This window comes from Rhinolophus ferrumequinum, chromosome 6 (genome assembly GCF_004115265.2).
Source record: "Rhinolophus ferrumequinum isolate MPI-CBG mRhiFer1 chromosome 6, mRhiFer1_v1.p, whole genome shotgun sequence".
Lineage (NCBI taxonomy): Eukaryota > Metazoa > Chordata > Mammalia > Chiroptera > Rhinolophidae > Rhinolophus > Rhinolophus ferrumequinum.
Window position 1 is genome coordinate 98,985,521 of NC_046289.1, and position 22,915 is coordinate 99,008,435.

Genomic DNA, 22,915 nt, shown 5'->3' on the forward strand with positions numbered 1-22,915 from the left:
AAGCCTTCTCTCCTTTTGTCTTAATTTTTTTTTTTTTTTAGTTTTTCAATTACAGTTGACATCCGATATTATGTTGTATAAATGTACAATATAGTGATTAGACATGTATATAACTTACGAAGTGATCACCACAGTAAGTCTAGTACCCACCTGACACCATACATAGTTAATTACAACATTATTGACTATATTCCCTGTGCTGTACTTTATATTCCTGTAACTGTTTTTATAACTGGCAATTCATACTTCTTAATCCCTTCACTTTTTTCACCGGCCCCCAACCCCCTCCCATCTGGCAACCATCAATTTATTCTCTGTATCTATGAATTTGTTTCTGTTTTGTTTGCTTATTTTTAGATTTCACATATGAGTGAAGTCATATGGTATTTGTCTTTCTCTGTCTGACTTATTTCACTTAGCACAATACTCTCTAGGTTTAGCCATGCTGTCACAAATGGCAAGGTTTCATTCTTTATGGCTTCATTCTTTATTCCATCACACAGACACACACACACGGACAATTAAGTTCACCAACTTGTTGCAATGATGTTGCTAACCTGTTTTGATATCAAAGAGATGATTCATTATGAATTTGCACCAACTGGACAAACAGTTAACCAAGTTTACTATTTGGAAGTGCTGAAAAGGCTGCATGAAAAAGTTAGACCTGAACTTTTTGCCAATAATTCATGGCTTTTGCATCACGACAATGCACCAGCTCACACACCTCACTCTGTAAGGGAGTTTTTAGCCAGCAAACAAATACCTGTGTAGGGACACCCTCCCTACTCACCTGATCTGGCCCCCAGTGACTTCTTTCTTTCCCTGAAGATAAAGGAAACATTGAAAGGAAGACATTTTGATGACATTCAGGACATGAAGGGTAATACAACAACAGCTCTGCTGGCCATTCCAGAAAAAGAGTTCCAAAATGGCTTTGAAGGGTGGACTAGGTGTTGGCGTCGGTGCATAGCTTCCCAAGGGGAGTACTTCGCAGGTGACCGTAGTGATATTCAGCAATGAGGTACGTAGCACTTTCTCTAGGATGAGTTCGAGAACTTAACTGTCAGAACTTAATTACCAGTACTACATCTTTATCCATTCATCCATCGATGGGCGCTTAGGTTGCTTCTGTATCTTGGCCATTGTAAATAGTGCTGCAGTGAACATAGAGGTACATATATCTTTTTAAATTAGTATTTTGGATTTCTTGGGATAATTACCCAGCAGTGGAGTTGTTGGGTCATATGGTAGTTCCATTTTTAAGTTTTTGAGGAATCTCCATACTGTTTTCCATAGTGGCTGCACCAATCTGCAATCCCACCAACAGTGCACAAGGGTTCCCTTTTCTCCACATCCTGCCAAACCTTATTTGTGGATTTATTGATGATGGCCATTCTGACAGAAATGAAGTGATCTCATTGTGGTTTTCATTTGCATTTCTCTGATGATTAGTGACATTGAGCATCTTTTTATATGTCTGTTGGCCATTGTATGTCCTCTTTGGAGAAACGTCTGTTCATGTCCTCTGCCTATTTTTTAACCAGATTGTTTGTTTTTCTGGTGTTGTTGTATGAGTTCCTTATGTATTTTGGATATGAACCCCTTATCGGATGTATTATTAGAGAATATCTTCTTGTGTTCCGAAGGTTGTCTTTTCATTTATTGATGGTTTCCTTTGCTATGGGAAAATTTTTAATTGATGTCCCATTTGTTTATTTTTCTTTTGTTTCCCTTGCCTGAGGAGATGTATCCAAAAGAAACATTACTCAAAGAGATGTCAAAGTTTACTGCCTTTGTTTTCTTCTAGGAGTTTTATGGTTTCAGGTCTTTAATCCATTTTGAGTTTATTTTTGTATATGGTATAAGAAAGCGGTTCAGTTTCATTGTTGTGCATATATCTGTACAGTTTTCCCAGCACTATTTATTGAAGAGACTGTCTTTACCCCATTGCATATTCTTGCCTCCTTTGTCATAGATTAATTGACCACATAGGCATAGGATTGTTTCTGGGCTCTCTATTGTGTTCCACTGACCTCTGTGTCTGTTTTTATGCCAGTACCATGCTGTTTTGATTACTATAGCCTTGTACTGTAGTAGGATATCAGGTAGTGTGATGCCTCCGACTTTGTTCTTCTTTATCAAGACTGTTTTGGTTATTCTGGGTCTGTGGTTCCATATACATTTTAGGACTATTTGTTCTATTATAGTTCTGTGAAAAATTCCATTGTATTTTGATAAGGGTTGCATTAAATTTGTAGATTGCTTTGGGTAGGATGGACATTTTCATGATATTAATTCTTCCTGTCCATGAGCACAGTATATGTTTCCATTTATTTGTATCTTCTTCAGTTTCTTTCTTCAATGTCATAGTTTTCAAGTACAGATTTTTTACCTCCTGGGTTAAATTTATTCCTAGGCATTTTATTATTTTTGATGCAATTATAAATGGGAGTGTTTTCTTAATTTCTCTTTCCGATAGTTTGTTGTTGGTATATAAAAATGCAACTTATTTCTGAATATTAATTTTGTATTTTGCTACTTTACTGAATTCATTTATTAGTTCTCATAGTTTTTTTGGTGGAATCTTTAGGGTTCTCTATACGGAGTATCACGCCATCTGTAAATAATGACAGTTTTACTTCTTTCTTCCTAATTTGAATGTCTTTTATTTCTTTTCCTTGCCTGATTGCTGTGGCCAGGCCTTCCAATACTGTGTTGAATAAAAGTGGTGAAAGTCAATATCCTTGTCTTGTTCCTGATCGCAGAGCAAAAGCTCTCAGCTTTTCACCATTGGGTTCATCTACAGACACCCTGGGTACCAGGGTCCAGCTGCCTCTCCTCACGTGCCCTCACTCCACAGTCACCCTGACGTGGGACGACTTCCCCTCCCACAGGTGAGGATGCCGAGGCTCAAAGCACAGCTGCCACTCTTCCAGAGCCAGAGAGGAAGCGTTGGTGCAGCAAAAGCTGCCAACACTCAGTGGCAGGGCTTGATTTGAACCTGGGGTCACCTGATGCTTCTCACCTGAGAGCTGGGGTCCTAGTGGGCTGTCAGGGGGTGAGGGGGTGCAGTGGGCACCCCGGGTCAGGCACAGGTGTGCTAGAGGATGTGCTAGCCCAAACAGGCTGGGAACTGGGAAGGGAGAGAGCAGGCAGAGGAGCAGGATCACAACAGGAATCTGAGACATGGTGACCTGTGTGTTCTGAAGGCTGGACTGTGACGCAGACCATGTCCCTGAGCGGGGGCCCAGCCCAGGCTGCAGGGATAGGTCAGGCTGCAGCCTCCCAGCCCAGCTGTGCTGCCCAAGGTTGCCGCTTAGCTGTGGGGGTGGGCAAAACTGAAGAGGGAAGGCAGACCCGCCAGGGTGCCACCTCTCTGAATCTCATGGGCAGAGGGCAGTGGCCAGGGAAGAGAATGAGAGGGGTAAGCCAGGGCAAGGGTCTTTCTCCATTCCCCTGGGCAGACCTCATGCTCAGAGAGCAGCCAGGCTGGGGTGGCTAGGGGCCCGGGGAAGGGCTATAGGCCTAATCTCCGAGGGGTGGAGTCCTGAAGAGGCCATGACCCTTCCTCCAGCAGGGGCCAGCGGGCTGAGGCAGGCACCCACTTCATCTGGGCACAGCTTTCTTTGTCTGTCAAAGGGGGTGTTAAAAACAGAGCTTTGCACACTCCTGGGACTGCTGGGATGAAGAACAATGGAATCCTAGAAAGGATGAGCCCTGACGGAGAAGAGGAGGTGAACAGACCCATGGGGTCGGCTGAGGGGCTGACAGCCTCTTTCCCTGGGACTCCTTCCTTGCCTGTGCATGTGTGCACACATGCACACAGACACTCACACACACGCACTATCAGTCCTCATAGGAGTAAAACTTGCTGCATGGACTATAAAACGACAGGCTAGACGGTAGGAATGGGAGAGGAGGGTTCTTTGCAGATAGTTCAGTACGAGTGGAGGTGTGAGGGGAGGAATAAGAGCATGTGCTGGAGGAGAAGGGCTGGGCTGGTGTGCATGGGGCGGGTGGCAGCTTGTGAGAGGCCTTGCATGCCAGGACTTAGTTTGCATCTGGTCCAAACCTGAGGAGCTCACTCTGAACAATAGCTGTGAAGATCTCAGCCATCCAGCCACACACACATGAGCTCCAGCATACAGCAGTGTTCTTCCTTGCCCAAGGCCCCTCGCCCCCCACCCCTACCTTGGACAGGCCCCATCTGAAGGAGAAGCTGGTGCGCCAGCAATGGGATCAGGCTGGTTTATTCAAATCTGAATCTGCTGTTTTCGCCTCGTGCTGGGCCAGGTGGGGCGGGCCTGTGAGATGAGCTACACGTTCAGCTCTCCTGACATAGGGAGGCCTGGGCAAGTCTAGCTCCTCGAGGAGCAGACAGGGGAGCCCCTCCTTCCACCTCTACCCCAAGGCGGCCTTGTCCTCAAGGACGAAGGGCAGAATGAGGCCTCAGGACATCAGAGGGACTGTGGGGACAGAGCCAGGAGTGCAGTTTCCAGGCTCTCGGCCTCACGTGGGAAAGTGCTGGCTCGGGTAGTAAATGGCCATCAACTGTGATGGGATGGCCATCTGCTGTGGCTAGTTGGCCGTCAGCTGTAACCAGTGAGCCATTGGCCACTAATATAACTGCTGTGGCTACGCTAGCAGCAAATGGGGGCTAGCAAGAAGGTGGTGGCTGAGCTAGCAAGAACGGATTGCAGCTAGCAAGTGAGGTTGGTTGGCAAAGTGGACAGCAGTTTGTGGACAGTGTGGCTCCTGCTTCCTGTGTCTCCAACCCAGCCGCCAGCGAGACTGTAGTGGTGTGACTCCCCCATCTATGGCTCCGTGGGTGTTCCTTTTTGGCCTCACCGTGTCCTGCGTTCTTATGTGGGGAGCGGGAGCTGAGGCCCTGCGTGACACCCTGCATGACAGGGACCTTTGCTGACCACCTCCCCCATCAGAGCCCCTTCATTTCTGTGGACAGATTCAGCTCAAAGTCAAGCTATTCTTGCATCTGGGTAAGGTCCCCAACTTCCTCAGTCGAGTAGGTGCCCAGAGCAGTTGGGGAGCCGAGGCTGGGTTCCAGTGCTAGCCCCCGTTTGCAGGCAGCGACACCTTACTTCACTGAACCGCTCTGAATCTCACCGGCTGTTCTGAGGCATCGTGTCAGCTCATGACCAGGATCAGAGGGCCCTGCAGGGAGGCCCAGCTGAACCTGCCCGACCCTCCAGGCGAGGACTGCTGGGGCCTCACAGGACGCAGGCGTGCGCTGGGGGCCTAGGAGCAGGACCCACGGGATCACCCACAGCTGGGCAGGAAGAACCCAGTGTTGCTGGAGCTGGGAGGGTCCCCACAGGAGGGGAGCAATGTGGGGCCTCCGTGTACTTAACCAAACTAGAGCCAAGCTTTCATGTACTTTGTATTCGTTCAGCGGTTTTCACTTGTTTACGTGAAGTACAGCCCCCATTCAGACAATTGCACAAAACCTAAGTGTACTCACTGTGATGAGTCATTACAAAGTGCACGGTAAGTGCTCAGGGAAGGTCAAAGGCGTGGCATTGCTGGCACCCCTGCAGCTGGCCGGTGCCTCCCAGACCTCACACCCCTCCATCTCCCCGCACGGAGCCCGCACCCGACTTCTAACTTCACTGCTTGAGTTTGCCTGTTTTTGAACCAAATCTGTATGGAATCGTGGAGTGGGTATTTTGTGTCCAACTGTTTGAGAACTTCCTCCCTGTGGTTCCATGGAGCTGGTATTGGCTTGTTTTTGCTGCTGTGTGATATTCCACTGTAAGACCCTCACCATTCTACCGTGATGGGCATTTGTGTTGTTTCCACACAAAAGTCTGGGACTTTTACAGATAAGGCTGATAGCAATGTCCTATCCTCTGCTTCTTGATGCAGTCACACTTGTGTGTTTATGGCGCATATACTCAGGCTCTGCAGACATTCAACTTTAATAGTAGCCAGTATCCAAGCTGTTCTCCTAAGTGTTGAGTGATGGCAGCCAGGAGAAAGAGGAAGGGGTCTGACCTGCTGACAAAGCGGCCTCTGAACAGAAATGGGGTGGGATGAGAACAGCTACCTCCAGGCCCTGGCTGCCCTGGCAGGGCCCTGAGCCACCACACGCACTGACTGTGAACCCCGAGCAGCCCATGCTTATCCCGTGTGAGGAATCTGAGGCTCAGAAGACGGAAGGGCCTGTCTGCACACACTCAGCAAGTCAGTGGGCAAGCTGGACTGTGACCGGGGCCTGCGCACAAAGCGCTGTGTGTGTGTGCGCGCGTGTGTGTGGTCTGGGCTGGCCCCTAGTTAACAGGGCTGTCTGGGGACACCAGATGGGCAGATCTGGGGGAGCCAAGACCTGGAACTCAACTAGGGCGGGTGCTGGGGAGACAGACTGGTTACAGGGAGTCCAGCCAGAAGGCTGGACAGCAGCAGGTGACAAGTGGGGTCTGATGAACCCCTGCTGTCTGGGAGCCCCTCCCCCAAAAGCCAGGGGCCACCCTGCAGCAGGTTGGTGGCAGTGGCTAGGAGCCAGGCCACATCCCCAGTCGGCATAAGGCCCAGGTGGGAGTTGGGGGCAGAGCTCTACTTCAGAGACTTGGGAGCCCGGCTGTCCTAGGAGCCCCCACAGCCGCAGGAAGGCCAAGGCACCGGGCTTAGCACACTCCCGCTGGCCTCACCGCCCTCCTGCCCGAACCAGCGCCACTGCCTCCCCCTCTCGGGACTATTTTGCCTTCACATTTTGGGTCCCTCTTACAGCTTGCGCTGTTTAGATTTAAGAAACTCCTTTTACGAAACTTTTCCTAAATTACAGGAGGGAATTTCTGATTATGAAACCAATGCATGTGAATACTCGTATGGCCTGTTCATTCTCCTGTGCACACCTGAGGACAGCATGAATTCTTCCCCCAGATTCAGATCCCATTGATAATTCTTTTTAGTAGCCTGTTTTATCACGTCTCAGCATATTGTGATGTCTCCAGGTACGGGGGCATTGTGGCAGGAATGCACGGTGCCTGGGGACAGACTCAAGTGCCAGCAGGCCTGGCTTTCAGACCCTGGCTCTGTCACTCAGCTTTGTGACTGAACAAGTTCCTCACCTCTCTGGGCCTTGGTTCCTTGCTGGTAACATGAGGGTGATAATAGTACTGGCCTTCACAGGCTCGTTATAAGGACTAAATGAGGGAAGCCCCCCTCCTGACCTGGAACATAGTAAATGCTCAGTGAACACCAAGTACTAGGATTATTGGTACTCTTAACCTAGTGACAGAGCCTGGCTTCCTGGCCCACCTCACACCCCAGATCTTGTAGCTGGATCCCAACACTGGGTCCTTATTTGGCTCTCTCCAGCCTACTTTGTGTCCCTTCCTGCCCTCTAGGCTGGTTGGGAAAGGGGGCACCTGGTCCCTGGGGTTTGCTCCCAAATGCCATTCAGTGGGGTTTCTGAGAGGTTCTTCCCCGGGTTCTCAGTGACATGAGGAAGAAGAGGGATTAGAAAAGTGGAAAAAGAGCAGGAAAAGGCAGAGAGGTGACCCTAGAAACCTGGCTCCAGGTCCTTTCAAGTCTCTGTATCTCACGGGCTTCCTCAGCTGGTATCTGAGCCCTGAGTCCCCCCATTTGGCATGAGAGGAAAAAATATGGCCCTGGCAGAGAACCTTAGTGTGCCATCTCTCACATGGCCAGGAGGGGTGCAGACCAAGTCATAGCCACCCTTCTGAGGAACTAAGACTTAAGGGCGTAGCTTAGGGTTCATTCTGTTCGTTGGCCTTTGGGGGTGACCCATGGATTTCTCAGTGTGGGTGCAAATATGACCTAGAGGCTCAACTCTGAGTGCTGGGATCCACAGGAGATGAACAACTACCGGCAGGCCATGCAGAAGATGGCCAAGGACATCCTGTCGCTGCGGAAACAGGCCAGCATCCTGGAGGCAGAGAACCACATGCTGATGAGCCGTGTGACCCAGGAGGAGATGGACGAGGAGCAGGACAACGCCAACAACATGCAGAAGCTGGGTGAGGGCACACAGGCGCCCACCTGAGCCCTGGGTCTGGATTTGGGCACAGGGTGGCGGGGAACTTTTCCCAGATGGGCATGCTACTGGACAGAGCCTGGTAGGAGCTGGCTGGGCCCTCTCCAGAGTGGGAAACGGAGAATCCAGTCCTGTCTCAAGTCCCAGGGCTGAGACATACCTGCCCCGATCCCCCAGCTATATGATATGAGCTGGGAGGCGCCTCCTGCCTGAGCCAGCTCTCCCTGCACCCCTACCAGTGTCCATGAAGCAGAAACTGCTGCTGAGTGAGCTGGACATGAAGCAACTGAGGGACAAGGTGCAGCTTCTGCAGAATGAGCTGATTCGGGTGAGCTGGGCTTGGGGGACAGTGGGCATGGGGAGCCGAAGGAAGGGAGCTGGGGTGAGGGTGTGCAGAGAAGTGTCAGGGAACAGAAGGGAGAGGGGCCTCGAGGGGGCGGGCGGGCTGCACAGGACTCAGCAGAGGAGCCGAGCGGAGCGGACCCTCTAGGCCAAGAGTAACACCCGGTACCCCCTCTCTCTCCTGTCCTCCTCCCTCCCCCACACCAGAAGAATGATCGAGAGAAGGAGCTGCTTCTCCTGTACCAGGCTCAGCAGCCACAGGCTGCACTGCTGAAGCGGTACCAGGAAAAGCTGCAGAAGATGAAGGCGCTGGAGGAGATCGTGCAGCAACAGGAGAAGGCAGGGGCCAGAGGGGCCAGGCCGCCAGGGTCGAGCCACAGAGGGGAGGTGTGGCGCCCCCAGCCCAGCCCAGCCTCTGTGCTCTGCCCTCCAGGTGATCAAGAAGATGGAGCGGGTGCTGGAGGACAAGCTTCGGGAGAAGAACGAGCCCCTGCTGAACAGGCTGCAGGGAAAGCCCCGTGTGGGTGAGGCTGCTCCCCTGCTTTTTTCCCCTCCACGAGGTCCTGCCTTCCTGGAGCTTCCCAGTTCCAGGAACACCTTCCAGTCGGGGCGGGGCAGAGTGTCGTACTCCTCTATCATTTAGGCTCTGAGCTCTTCCAGAGGTCCTGTGCGCTCCCTTTTCCTCCCAGGGGGCCCCGCAGGACATGGGACAGTGTATGAGCCACACTAGAAAGAGGTAGGACCTGAATGGGAGAGGCCCTGCAGACTAGAGCAAGCAGAAAGGGCTACCAGGGAAACTTCCGACTTCTAAACTCTAGGGTCCTTCAGGTTATTTCCTCATCTCCTATACCTTTGCTTCTACAAAACACACACACACAAAATACTTCGGTTAAATCAATGGTTTGTTTTCTCCACTGATATTAGAGCTGCCATTCAGAAGTGGCTGCCACAAGCAGGAGAGAACCAGGTCACACCACGTCAGGCCTGCCCAGGCAGAGGATTTCCCCGAGCCCATCTGCAGCCTCACCAGGGACCCCTGCGTGCCCACCTGCACTCAGCCTTCACTGCCTGCGCTGGGGGTGGGCGGGGCGTTTCTGAAGGCCTTTAGAAAACAATGAAAGTAGGGGCCACCTTTCAAAAACCCTGAGATCATCCAGGAGTGGGCTGAGAGACAAGAAGGCAACCTGGGGAGGGGAGGAGAATCAGCCAGGGCAAAGGCCCATGGAGTGACCATGCCAAGAGCAGAGAAGGGAGGAAAGAGAGATGAAGAGCTGCAACACCCAGGACAAATGGCTAGGGAACGGTTAGGAGAGCGCTGAGGTCAGATTCTAAAGAGCCAAGAACGATGGCCTGAGTTGTGTGGACCTGATCCGCCTGGCAGTGGGGAACCAGTGAGTGTTTGGGAGTAGAGGAGGGGTGGAATGGAGTAAAATGCTGGGGTAGCTCAGGCCAGGGACGTGCAGGCAGGAGAGCCCATCTCACAAACATCTGTGGCCATTCTGCAGCCTTCCCCATGCTCTCAGCCTCTGGCCTTCCTCCCGGGCCTACAGGAGAGAACCAGTCTGTGGACCTTTACTCAGTGCTGCTGGCAGAGAACTCGAGGCTGCGGGCAGAGCTGGATAAGAGCTGCCACCTGTCAGCCCCCATCATTCTGCAGCAACAGGCCCTGCCGGTAAGAGCCGCTGGCACAGGCGTGGCCTGGCCCTGCCCATGCAGGTCCCCAGGTGCGCAGCCATTATTCAGCACGATCCAAGTTGAAGACCAAGACCAGGCGCCAGGCTTCTCAGCGTCTCCACTGTGCCTGGCATCTCCTGGAGTGCCAGCTCTCAGGCCTTGCTATTTCTTCTGGGAAACACACATGGATCTAAACGCTTCACCTTGACCCTTATCTAGCATCCTGGGAGAAAGAAAGCCCCTAACTTGTCCTTGACCCCTGACCCTTGGCTGGCCTGCACTTGGACTCTACACAGGCCTCTCAGAAACTGTGGTCTGGAGCATTTCCTGGGATTAGTACAGCCATGGAGAGCCCTTTTCCCCCATCCCAGGTGGACCCCGGGGAGTTGGGAACAGGAGAGCTGGCAGAGAGGCTGCGAAAAACAGATGGCCCAGGCCATTCCAGGTGCACAGAAACCCAGCCTGTACAGGTGGGTGCCCCAGGCCCCAAGCATGCCTTGGCCCTGTTCCACTTCTGAGGCTGCTACAGGTACCCCTGATTTTTGCAAACCCAAAGACAGGACAGTGGAATTACTGAAGAGGTGTGGCCCAGGGCACAGGAGAGTTTTTCTGTACATCTAAGGACTTAAAGGAAGTGAGTTCTGTTTAAAAGCACACCTAATGCATGGACATCCAGGTAAAGTACCGGGGACCGTGGGAGCCCTTGCTTCACTTTACAAAAAGACTCCCAGTTCAAGACTCCTTTCTGTGCATTAACAGGCACTTGCTTGTGCATTTTACATTTAAAAATTCATGTGCAAAAACTTCATATACCCTAAGTCTGTGGAGAACAACTATGAAAAAAAGCACATGCCATGTCAGGTCTGAACTTCAGGAAGAGGGTTCAGCCCTAGGTCTCAGGCTCTGTACTGGGAGCGGAGTTTGGAACTCAGACCTGGCTTTTTCCTCCCTCAGCAGCTCCTGGCCTTCTGAGCTCACTAGGCCACAGCACACAACTGGGGCCATATGTGAGTTTCTGCTTTGCCCACAGGATCTCCTTGCCAATACTTCAGATAAGTTTAACCTCCTGGCTAAGCTGGAACGAGCTCAGAGCCGGATCCTGTCCCTGGAAAGTCAGGTAGGTGAGGCACAGGAAGTGGTCAGACTGGGCAGGTTCACGGCTCAGCGTGTGAGCAGGGTCGGGGCTCGGCGTGTGAGCAGGGTCGGGGCTCAGTGTGTGAGCAGGGTCGGGGCTCAGCATGTGAGCGGGGTCGGGGTTCAGTGTGAGCGGGGTCGGGGTTCAGTGTGTGAGCAGGGTCGGGGCTCAGTGTGTGAGCAGGGTCGGGGCTCAGTGTGTGAGCGGGGTCGGGGCTCAGTGTGTGAGCAGGGTCGGGGTTCAGTGTGAGCGGGGTCGGGGCTCAGTGTGAGCAGGGTCGGGGCTCAGCGTGTGAGCAGGGTCGGGGTTCAGTGTGTTGTTGGAATTAAGAGAAGGTCCATCTGTGTCTCAGTGAACTGTCACTTGGCCCATCTCTACCCACCTCTACCTCCCCTGAGGTCTCTTGGGAAGGCAGCAAGCTCACGTTGTCCAGGGTTTTGCTTTCTGCCCAGATAGTAGGCTGAAGCTTTGGTTGTCCCAGATCTCAGGGATGGGCCCTGCTGTCTAGTGTCTCCCTGTCTGTCCCTCTCCATGTTGGCAGTTGGAGGACTCAGCTCGACGCTGGGGACGAGAGAAGCAGGACTTGGCCACCTGGCTGCAGGAGCAAGAGTACGGCTTGCAGCCCCCCTCAAACGCCATCATCACAAATCTTCCTGTGAGTGATCTCTCTGGAGGACTTCCCTGGGGTTTGGGTGGTAGAGCTGGCAACCCCCACCCCAAGTCCCTGGGTCTTGAGAAAAACTGTTCAGGGGGCCCCGCTTCCCAGCTGGAAGTCACAGGACCTGGGCTCAGCTTCTACTCTGTTGCCGACAGAAGCCCTTGCCTTGTCTCAGTGCCCCACTTGTCTAAGGGGCGTAGAAAACCCTGCCCAAACTGCCCCCTCCCACACGGTGGCAGTCAGAATCAAGGAGATGGCTGTGGATGAAGCGTTGCCCGGGCAGGCACTTCCTGAATGCTCTGGCACTGGCTCTACTTTAGGACTGGATTTGCTGATAGGCAGAGTAGCGTGGCCACCACCCAACTCCACAGTGCCCAAGATTGTCCCATGAGCATACCCTTCTCGGGAAACTGCAACACTGCACACCTGCCGGGGATGGGAGCACGTTGTCAGAGAGAAATACTGCCAGCTTCCCAAGAACAAATAGACCTACTCACAACTGCCCTCAAGCTCAGCCCGGGCCACCCAGCCCCCAAAGCAAAAGCCTACTCCAGAGCCATCAGTACTCAGCTCACTTCCAGGCGAAAAATATGGGGGCGCTGACAGGGAACACAGGGCTACCTTTGCAAACTCACCTGCTAAACCCTGGGGACTTTGGGAGAAATTGGATATGATCTGCTGTGGTTAAATGGGTTTGGAAATCTGAGAAGTCATGGCCCTCTGCGACATGGCTTGAAAGGCAACATGCATTTGAATTTGGGGGGCAAGAGTAGACTCACCTTATTTTGCTTTGCACAATGCAGAACCCCTCAACCCACTCCAAGGACTACGGGCGACCCTCAAAGCTGGACCCCCTGATGCCCAGCTCGGAGACTAAGATCAACAAGCCCTCAGACTCCCAGCAGGCCTGAGTACTGGAGCAGCCTCCCCTTCTGTGTGCAGGGGCGTCTCATCCCCACCCCCCAAAAAATGACTTCATGAAATGCTGTAAATCACGGAGCATTCGCGTCTTTCCTGGAGCAGGGCACCCTGGGGGCCCAGCTTCCTCCTCTCAGACCCCATTCTGGGCCTGGCCCTCTGCGGCAGTTCTACAGCCTGTTCTAGGAGCTACCTACCATCTCTGGAGAGCCAAAAGGCATGGTGGACCTGGCAGGCTAGGGAGAAGAGTCCTTCCAAAGCAGGAGTCAGGGCGACAAGCTCCTTCCAGACCTCTGGAAGAAGTGAGATCACCAGAGGCAACTCTGCTGGGAGATGGGAGGGAGGATGGGACTTTCCACCTGCCCCCAAACATCCATCTTAACCGAAATCCCTTCTTTTAAGTTTGGTTTAATCTGTTTCTTGGGAAGGGGAAGACTTGAAGCCTGCCTGTGGCCATCGATTACATGTTAAGTGTGAAATACCCCAAAGATCAGGGCTAGGCTGAGCCTGCCACACTGTACCCAGTGGAGCCGGCGGCAGGAAAGCAGATGGGACGAGGGTCAGGAGTCTCCACTGAGTCAGGAGCCCTGGCTTCTAGCTACGAGCTGCGTGACGTCGGGTGACTCAGCAACCTTTCGAGGTTTCTGTTCCCCATCTATCCCACGTAGAGCTTGCCGTCTTTGATCGTAAGTCCCTTTCCAGCTTTAACATTTCTGAGTAAAATATGACTCAGGCCAGAAGAGAAAGGAAGCTGGAAGGAGACAGACAAGGAAAAGGGTTGTGATGGGGAGAAACAGAAAGCTCCAAGAGTGGGCTCTGAACCTACAGGTCCTTGTAGAAAACTTCAGGCCAGCGGGGCTGCTGTCCCGAGCGGGACTAGCTCCGCTGTCTGCCTGCGGGACTTAGACTCAGACAGCCAAGGGCCAGGAAGGATCAGGCACCTGCTCAGGGCAGGAGTCACGGGACTCAGAGCGGGTGAAGGGGCCGAAATTGAGACCAGTGTCGGGCAGTTCAAATAATGGACCAAAAACGCTGCCTTCCGCCTAGAACTTGGAGAAGTTGGCACGTCCCCCTACAGGAAGTTGAGGCCCGGGGAAGCCCAGAGAAGGGTCAGGTCAGGTAGAGGAAGCATACTGGCCTTTCGTCCCCAGGGTCAGTCACCTCACACCAGCCCCTCGCCCACAGGCCTCAACCCTGGCCATGCCAAGACTCTGGCTGGACCTTGGCAGGAAGTCACGACCCCACTGGGAACTCCCACCCAGGGCTCAGCTAAGCAGAACCCTGCACGAGCCTCACCCCTGAGAGGGGCGCATGTGCCGGAAGCCACAATTGACGCACACCTCTCAGGCTGCCCTGTTCTCTCAGCAGAGCTCCACCAGGCTCTCTGCCCCTCCGTCTGCTGCCTCCAGCACAGTAGCAACGGTCTTCCATCAGCTCTACCTCACCCCCAACCCCAGGCCGCAGAGGGCTTTGATCCTGCTGGCTCCTGAGCTGCTGTACGTGTGTGGATCTCAGCAGACATGGCTCCAGGCGTGGCTGCTTCAGGTCCCCCATTCATGCTCAGATCCAGCTGTTGACCCAGTCAGGGAGCATTTCCACAGGAGCGATGGATACCTTCGGGGCCAGGTGGAAATCAAAACACTTCACATAGTTCAGCTCTTTATTGACTTTATGGGGTAGGCGAAGAGGGGGAAGAGTTGGGTGAAAAAGGAGTGCTTCAGCTGAGCTGGGGCAGAAAGGACAGGAGTTGGGAACCAAGGGCTGAGGCCGCCGGGACCTCCATGGGCCACACCCCTCAGGCCATCCTCCCACACCACTCTCTCTGATCACACTGGGGGCTGGTCCTGGGTGAAGGGCCGGAAGGTGAAGAAGATGGGCTTGTCGGGCATCAGAATGAGGTTGAATGCTGTGCCCACGTCACTGAGATGTTGGATTTCAACTCTGAAGTTCTCCAGAATCTGCAAAAGAGGGGTGGTGGGCTTAGGGGAGAGGTGGGGAGGGTCCGTCTCCCCGGCCAGGCTCATTCACCTATAGGCAGTGCCTGCTGAGTGTGATTTGAGGAGCCCCAAGGGCCCACGCCAGCTCCCAGTAAACCCCTCACAGTGGCTGGAAGCACCACTACTGCTGCCTCCTTGATTCGGGCTTTCACTTTACCTTCCACAAGGTACCTTCCCACCCCACCCCCATCTCATCACCACTGTGGGGGACCAGATGGCGGGGCACCAAAGTGGATTAGCCTAAAATGGGAAGCAGCGGGGACTGTATGAGAGGACTCTGGACAGAGATGGGAGTGGGAGGGTTGGTCCTTTATTAAGACCAAGGCCAGACTCACATGGATGAGGAAGAGGGTCATCTCAAGCTCAGCGATCCGGCGGCCCACGCACTGCCTAACACCCCAGCCAAAGCCCAGGTTCCGGAAGTGGATGAGGTCCTTGTTTTTACTCAGCCATCGGGTGGGGTCAAATTTACCCGGATTGAGGAAGAAGGTGGGGTCCTGGCCCATGGCGTAGACAGACACCTGCACCAATGTCTGGAGACAAGGTGAACAGAGATTTGAGTAGGCCTCTCCTCCTCAGAGCCGGGAGCACAACCCAGCTTCTCCACTCCTGCTCCCCAGCCTGGCTGCCCAGTGGTCCAGCACGGACACTGCCCCCTGTGTGACCTTGAGTAAGACCCCACCCCTCCCTGAGCATCCCCTTCCAACAAGCAGGACTGAAACTGCTAGGGCAAGGAGGGCCCAAGGGATTGTCCTACCCTTTCCTCAGCCCCCAAGAGTCCCCGAGACCCAGGCAGCCTGGGGGATGTCCCTCCTAACCCTGGGCTTGAGCAGCAGTCCAGAGATAATCACTCTGCCCTTCATTCAAACTTTGTGGCTGCCAGGTGCCCACCAACCAGCTCCAGGAAGAGGCAGGACGGAAGCCCTTATCACCACCATCTGGAGGCCTCTGCATGCAGTTGCAGGTCTGCCCCTGCCTCTGTCTGACTGACAGGACCTGCAGCCCTCTTGCTGTACCTACCTTGGCGGGGATCATGTAATCTCGAAGAATCAAATCGTTTGCCACATATCTCTGCAGGGTCACGGAGATGGGGTGGAGTCTGCCAGAGGAAGGCATTCAGAAGCTAATGCCCACAGCGGCGGGGACAAAGCCCCCACCCAGCATGGCATATCAGCCCCCAGTGCAGCACAGGTGGGGGTGGGGGTGGGGGAGGTGGATGGGATAGGACAGGGGTATCTGGAGGCAGGACCTGGGCTCTATTTCTTCCTCCCCACTCCCAGCTGTCTCCCTCAGACTTCTCACTTCCTGCTACTAGTCTCCTCCACCAGCCCAGGTACCACACTGGCCCTGCCCAGGATTTGGGGGGGGTGCATGGGGGGGGGGCTTGCCTCAGTGTCTCCTTGATGCTAGCTTTCAGTAGTGGCACCAGCTGCAGCATCTTGCCCATGTCTTCCCCAGCCTGGCGCCGGGCAGCCAGGACCTCCTCCCGCAGCATCTCCTGCACCCTCAGGCTGCGTGCCATCTCGTACAAGTGCCACTGCAGGGTCATGGATGTCTGGCAGGGAGTGTGGGGGTACAGAAGACCAGGAAGGCCTGTCACTCCTGAGGCACCCAGATCCATGCTAAATTTTCATTTCCGAGAACCTCTCCCCACCCTGTCCCAGTGTCCAGAGACCATCATCCACAAAAGCAAAGCCCAGCTCAAAAGGCAAATGTCCACGAAGTCTTCCTCCCGCCCAGGCAGGAATGTTTGGGGCAGCGCTTTTCTCTGTACTTGGCCCTCCTGTTGCCAGAGCCCACCATCGCCCCAGCCAGTAGAGGGCGCCCACACAGCCAATGCCTTCCTCCAGAGGACTGCAGGGGCCTACACAGGCCAAAGCCCAGGTCTAACAGTTGTCCCGACTGACTGCCGTTCCTTTTGCAATACCAGTTGAACAGGCAGCCCTCGCCCCAACAGAACTTGCCCAAACCTTCACATTTACCTATTGCAGCAAAGTGGAAGGAAAGCTCACAGATACTGAAACCAGGACAACCAGATCTGGCTCTTGTCCCTGTAACAGTTAGCTTGTGGTATATACTGCGATGAACCAGTTAATCCCAATGTTACCTGGTTGTGACCGTTAGCGCTTCCCTGGGGTATAAGTGGCCCTCATCAAGCCCACAGTCCCAGGTCTCCTCAGGGCGGGACCCCCAGCTGGCGCAGCCCCCTCTCCCAGAGCTAAGAAGCAGGTCGAAGGTTATCTTACCGAGGATCATATTTCTGTCCAAGAAGTTTGGACACCCTCCTTCTTCCTTCCAGAAGGAGCAATCATGGAAAAAGTGACACCCAGTCATTTCCTAGTTTGAAATCCTTGCCTGGCTCCCTGGATCTCCCAGATCAAGTCCAGAGGCTCTGGCCTGACCAATACCTGCTTGCTGCTCGCAGCCCCTCCCCCAACCTCTCTCCAACATGCACCTAATACTTCAGTTGCACTGAGCTACCAGCTCCTGAAGCCCAGAAATCTTTCCCATGCTGTTTCTTCTTCCTAGAATTCCCTTCCCAGCCTAAGAAGCCAGTCTATACTACTTCTCCAAGCCCCACAGAGTGGCTACTCAGGAAATACTTGTGTACAAAGGTAGTAACTAAGTTTCTAGCTGTGTGACCTTAACTAAGTTATTTAACCACTATGTGCCCCAGTTTTCTCATCTGAAAAAGGGGGATCATAGCAACATACCTCAGAGTTTTGTTTGTGAATACTAAGTGAGTTAATACATGTCCAAAGCTTAGGACTCTGCCTGCCATATGAGTAATACAGGCTGAATAAATGTTACCTAACAATAATAGCTGTTTTGGTGTGGGTGACCGTTTTCTTTTGTTTGTTTTTTTTTTTTTGAGATCTCGTCTTAAAATACGCTCAAAGGCTCCACCTGCCGCCTGTCACAGGGACTGAAAGTCCTCCATTACAGCACCCCAATACTAAGATACCTAGAAATAGTTGTCCACCCAAGGTGCTGACGCAGGCTTCTCCCTAGTCCTGAAATGCTCTTCCTCCTCTCGCCTCCTGGTAACAGCCTTCAAGACATGAGCTGAATTGGAGCTCTTCTATGGAGTGCTTTCCCTGACCCACCAGGCCATGGGGGTCGCTCCCCTCTTCCCAGCATTGTCAATACCCGCTACACGCCTGCCCGTCCAGCCCTACACCATGCTGTGCGCACTACTGCCTCCTTGTCAGGGCTGGCCTGTGTCCTCACCCCCTAATTCATACATGGGAGTCCTCACAATGTGACTTTATTTGGAGACAGCGTGTTTAAAGAGGTAAGAAGGTACAACGAGGTGGCCCTAATCTAATAGGACTGGTGTCCTTATAAGAAGAGGCAATTATGATGCGCACATACATGGAGGAAGGACCACGTGAAGACACAGGGTGAACATGGCATCTACATGCCAAGGAGAGGGGCCTCAGAAGAAACCAACCCTGCTGACGCCTTGATCTTGGACTTCCAGCTCCAGAACAGTGAGAAAATAAATGCCTGTTATTTAAGCCACCTCATGTGCGGTACCAGCAGCCTTGGCAAACTAATATCCTCCACCTCCCTGAGCTATTGGAAACATGTGGAGTCTATTGTATTCATCTCTACGGTCTCAGTGCCGGAATCATAACTAACCATCAATAAACACTAAATAATTAACCCTCCCTATCATGTCAGCCTGAGAAAGGTTAAGATATTGGAGAAGGGGATGGTACACAGGAAGACAGGTTTTGATGTTCAAGAAAAGAATTCTCTGTGGTATTGTGCTGCCTGTGGAGAGGCAGAAAAGACCGTGCAAGGCAGAGCCCAGGGCGACTCCACCGGCTCCCAGCTTTTCTGAGGTTTTGCCTGCCCTCCTGAATCTAGTGAGCTGTGTCTGCCACCTGTGACTGGAGGACGTGTCCTCTACAGATCGCATGGGCTTGCCACCTATGCCTCATCACTCCCTTCTCGTAAGCAAAGAAAAAATGATGGGTCAACCTCAAGCATGCTCTGTGGGCGACGGACTTGACCTTACCCGCCTAGGAGATGAGTATTTAGGAAATGGAGTCAGGAAAGGGAGGTCTACCCCACATGGGCAGGGTTTCCAATGAGCCAGGCTGGTGCAGCAGGGGCACAGGCCATGGGGGGACGGGGTGCCCCTGAGGCCACCTCACCGTGTCCACGCCCCCTGCCAACATCTCTGTAACATTGGCCTTGACGTCCTCGAAGAGCAGCTTGTTATTTCCCAGGAGGCGGTAGAGGATGCCCGGGTATTTGTCGAAGTCTCTTTTCTGCCTCAGGTCCAAGTAGAAGTTCTGGGTGTATTTTTCAGCTGTGGGGCAGGCAGGAGGAAAGAAAAAAATGAGTGAAGGAACGGAGCCTTGGTAAGAGGTAGCACCAAGAGCTTGGGGATTCTGAAACCCTACACTCTCTAGACTGCCGTTTTACTGAGCATGTATTATCTGCTAAGCCTTTCCTATCTGTTTCTTCATTTACTTCTTGACCACGACTCTGTGGGGTAAGCGATATCATCCCCATTTTACAGGTAAGGAAACCAAAGCCCACAGAGGGTAGTGACTTGCCTAAGGTCAGGTGGCGTCGGGGCAGAGGCAGGATCTGACTCCAGGTCTGGCATCATTGCCGCACTTCAGTCAGTCTTCTCTCCCTTACTTGGTTAATGTCTCTCACCCAAATCCCAACCTATCACCATAGCCAGATCTGAAACACTAGTCCTTAACCCGTGACGGGGCTCATGGGCTCCTTGGAGGAAAATGGTGGACATCTTCAATCTTCTTCTCCATAAAAATCTAATCATGTCCAACAGCTGACCTCAAGCCACCATTTCCAGGGCTTCCAGGGCCTTCCTGATGCCCGTCCTTGCCCACCATAGTGAGGGTTTCTTATAAGACAACTCACTGCCCATTGACATAATGTGGAGACAAAGAGGCAGGCTGAGGCCTGGGGCTTCCAGCTCTCTGTCTCTCCCCCTCCCCCCCCCGCCTGGGTTTCCCACCCCCTGAGGTAGACAGGGCTTTCCCGGCCCCCAGACTGAGCTGCCCAAGGAACAGCCAGAGGAATCCTCACCTTTATTGAAAATCACATCCCATGCAGCCGCATGTTCCCGCCATATCTTGGTCCTGAACAGACGGAACAGGTCTGGGGGCAGCATGAGCATGGGGACGCTCGTGTGAAACATCTGGTAGACGGCATCGATGAACCGCTGGGCCTCAGGGTCCACTACCTCCTCCAGCATCCCTAAGCGCTCCCCAAATATGACATTCGTGATGGCTGCAGGGATAAGCAGTCTGAGGAGCCCTTTCCAAGCCGGCCATCTGCAGCGCAGCTCCCAGGAACCCCGCCCCCGCCCTTGCCAGCACATGGGGTCTCCAGCACCTGACCTCAGTCTCCTTCAGTGAAGAAACTGCGGCCTGAGGCCCATAGGGCTGCAACTACAGGCAGAGAAAAAGTGCCCTTCTGACAACCACTCAGGTCCTTCAGAGGGCGAGTGGAAGGCCCTGGAAAGGCGTCACTTAGACGGGAAGCAATCTATAGCAGAGCTGGAAGCGGCCCAGGCTGGGATGAAATTTCCCCACCCACCCTTCCAACAACACCCCAAGCTGCCTCTGGGAAGAGAGATTTCTCATCTATAATTGAGCGAATTGGCCAAATACTTCCTGAAACAGGCTGGATGGGAGAATGGGAGACATAAAACCCCGTCAATTGGCCATACAGGACCCACTCTGGTGGACCTAGGAAGTTATAACAACCCCAAGTTATTTCTGCCTCTGGGCTCAGGAATTTGAACGTTGATTTCATACCGAGCTCTGAGCCTCCCAAATCTCCTGCAGTGGTCACATGATCCCCACGCAGACATAGGTCCTTTGCACGTGCTGTTCCCTCTGCCTGGACCACCCAACCTCCATATCCCATCGAATGACTCCTTTGCACCCTTGAATAACCAATTCAGATCAATGACCCAATCCTCCTTTCCCCTCCCAGACCTCCAAGGTCTATGTCCAGGAGCGATTTGCAGAATGGAGGGCTGAGCCACGCTCTGGCTTTGGAAGGTGGTGGCAATGGGGACCTACACCGTGGAGACCCTTGCCCCATAGCGCTAATGCCAGATGAGAGTGTGCAGTTCCCCCTGCTTAGCTGTGACAGGGTGTGTTCAGCAGCGCATCCCAAAGCCAATCCCAACGCGTCCTCAGAGTCCATGCTGGGTCTCAAAGTGGGACACTGGGTTTTCCCACCCCCAAGACTGCTGCCAGGGAGGTGCAAGCCCCTTACACTCGAAGGCAAAGCGAAACAGGTCATCACTGATGTCCCCTGAGAACTTCCCAGAGCGCTGCTGCTGGATGCGCCTGTGCAGGAGGCTGACGAAGTCCTGGGACACCACGTTCAGCAGGGGTATGAAGTTCTTCATGGCTTCTGGAGCCATCACCTCCTGGTTCAGGGCCAGCCGGTCTTTCTTCCAGGCTCCCGACTTCCTGAGGAAACACAGGCCCTTGGGCCCTCACGGTGACAAACTCCAGGCTTCGCAAACACAGAGGGGGCTGATGGGCTTCTTCCAGAGGCTGAGCCACAGCTCAGAGTCCAGCACCCACATCCAGCACCTGCCCTCACCTCCTCCCAACACCCTCTGCCTTGCACCAGCGCCCTGCTTCTGCGGGGCCTGAGGGAGGAGACAGGAAAAACCGGGTAAAGGAGAACAAAACCTGGCCACCATCACCCCCCACTGCTGTGAGCCCAGAACTCAGTCTTAGAGACTTTAAGATTCTTTCAAGCCCTCTAGTGTTCACCTCAGCTGCAGGCATGCCTTCCCTGCCACTTCTCCTTCCTCATGCAGGACACTCACCTCCTGCCATTCAAGGGCCCCAGTGTGTCACTTCCTCTGACACAATTGACCAACCTCTCCATTGCACCCCTAGAATGTCCCATTATTCACAGTGGTGGGGAATCTCAGGTGCGCAGAATTGGGTTAATGATAAACCCAATTTATCAGCGTATGGCCCACTCTGGAAACGTCTGACAGCTAGATCCCTGCAAAACCCTCTGTACTTTGGGGGCTTTGTTTGCTTATAAGAATGATATTACAAACTCACCGCCCAATAGGAAAACCAGGAACTTGACAGTCACTTACGTGTGCCCAAGTGGGCCTCCCCAGCTAGGGTTACCAGGCGGGAATTTCCTGCCCATTCTCAGGAACTTTTTTTGCTTTCCCATACCCGAATCCTGAAAAAAGTTGGTCGGGAAATCGGGAAAATCGGCTCCTTGAACCCAGGTAGTTGGTAGTATCGGCCGTCACTTTGTGCAAACGATTCATTGTGGAGAACAGAAAACAGTTTATATCTCGGGATTCAGGAACGGGAAAGCGAAAAAAATTCCTGAGAAAGGGCAGGAATTCCCGCCCGGAAACCCTAGCCCCGGCTGAGAGGACCACCAGCCTGACTCCCTTGCTTGCTTTTGTGTAGTTTCATCTGATTGACATGTTATTTCTAAAATGTACTTTCTTAAAATGTGTGCTTATTTTCAACTTCATGTAAAAAAGCTGTCATGACTTGAGGGGTTTGCTTTTTTCGCTCAATTTTATCTACGTATCATCTGTATTGTTGGGGGTCACTGCATTTGTTCATTCTGAGTGGCATATGCCACCACTCACACATTCACGCCCCTGTTGGGCATTTAGGTGTTTTCCTGGGGTTTGCACTTATGAATGGCACTGCTGCCAATATTCTAGTAACTTCCTCCTCACGGAATGTTCTCTGGAGTATATCCCTGAGAGCAGAACTGCTGTATCATAGGTATGTGAGTATTCAACTGCAGGAGGTCACATCCGACCATTTTCCGAAGTGGTGGCCCCAGTTTTCACTCCCACTAGCAACCTATGAGAGTTCCAGTTGCTCCACATCCTAACCAACACTTGATATGGTCACATTTTAAATTTGTGATGAGTAATTTGGTGGAAAACAATATCCACTACATTTAAATATATCGATTTGTCACGTCTTTAACTGCCCGTTCAGACTGTGAGGGACTCAGAGAAGCGGGGCCCTGCCCTTCTTGTCACTGAACCCCCAGAGCCTGGCAGAAGGCCTGGCACATAGTAGGTGCTCAATAAGATGGGACTTAGTGAATGAACCAATGGAAACTTCTCGAGGTCTTCAATTACTCATTGAGCTTTC

The 22,915-nt window shown here is 52.9% G+C and overlaps 2 protein-coding genes across 3 annotated transcripts in view; one reads left to right on the forward strand and one right to left on the reverse strand.

Moving 5' to 3' along the window:
• CCDC33 (coiled-coil domain containing 33) overlaps positions 1-13,241 on the forward strand; it is a 103,829-nt gene extending 90,588 nt beyond the window's left edge. Inside the window, 8 exon segments of the mRNA XM_033108774.1 lie at positions 7,835-8,000; positions 8,257-8,345; positions 8,567-8,698; positions 8,793-8,883; positions 9,865-10,031; positions 11,064-11,150; positions 11,710-11,823; positions 12,630-13,241. Of these exon segments, the coding sequence (XP_032964665.1) occupies positions 7,835-8,000; positions 8,257-8,345; positions 8,567-8,698; positions 8,793-8,883; positions 9,865-10,031; positions 11,064-11,150; positions 11,710-11,823; positions 12,630-12,737 (954 nt within the window). The 3' untranslated portion in view covers positions 12,738-13,241.
• A 1,164-nt stretch (positions 13,242-14,405) lies between these two features.
• LOC117022918 (cholesterol side-chain cleavage enzyme, mitochondrial) overlaps positions 14,406-22,915 on the reverse strand; it is a 39,578-nt gene continuing 31,068 nt past the window's right edge. For both annotated transcript variants that reach the window (XM_033107145.1, XM_033107144.1), the window contains exons 3-9: positions 21,021-21,220; positions 19,818-20,021; positions 18,908-19,065; positions 16,130-16,296; positions 15,762-15,840; positions 15,077-15,274; positions 14,406-14,702 (exon numbers count right to left, since the gene is read on the reverse strand). In XM_033107145.1, coding sequence (XP_032963036.1) covers positions 14,571-14,702; positions 15,077-15,274; positions 15,762-15,840; positions 16,130-16,296; positions 18,908-19,065; positions 19,818-20,021; positions 21,021-21,220 — 1,138 coding nt within the window. In that variant the 3' untranslated portion in view covers positions 14,406-14,570. The remainder of the gene's footprint in view (positions 14,703-15,076; positions 15,275-15,761; positions 15,841-16,129; positions 16,297-18,907; positions 19,066-19,817; positions 20,022-21,020; positions 21,221-22,915) is intronic.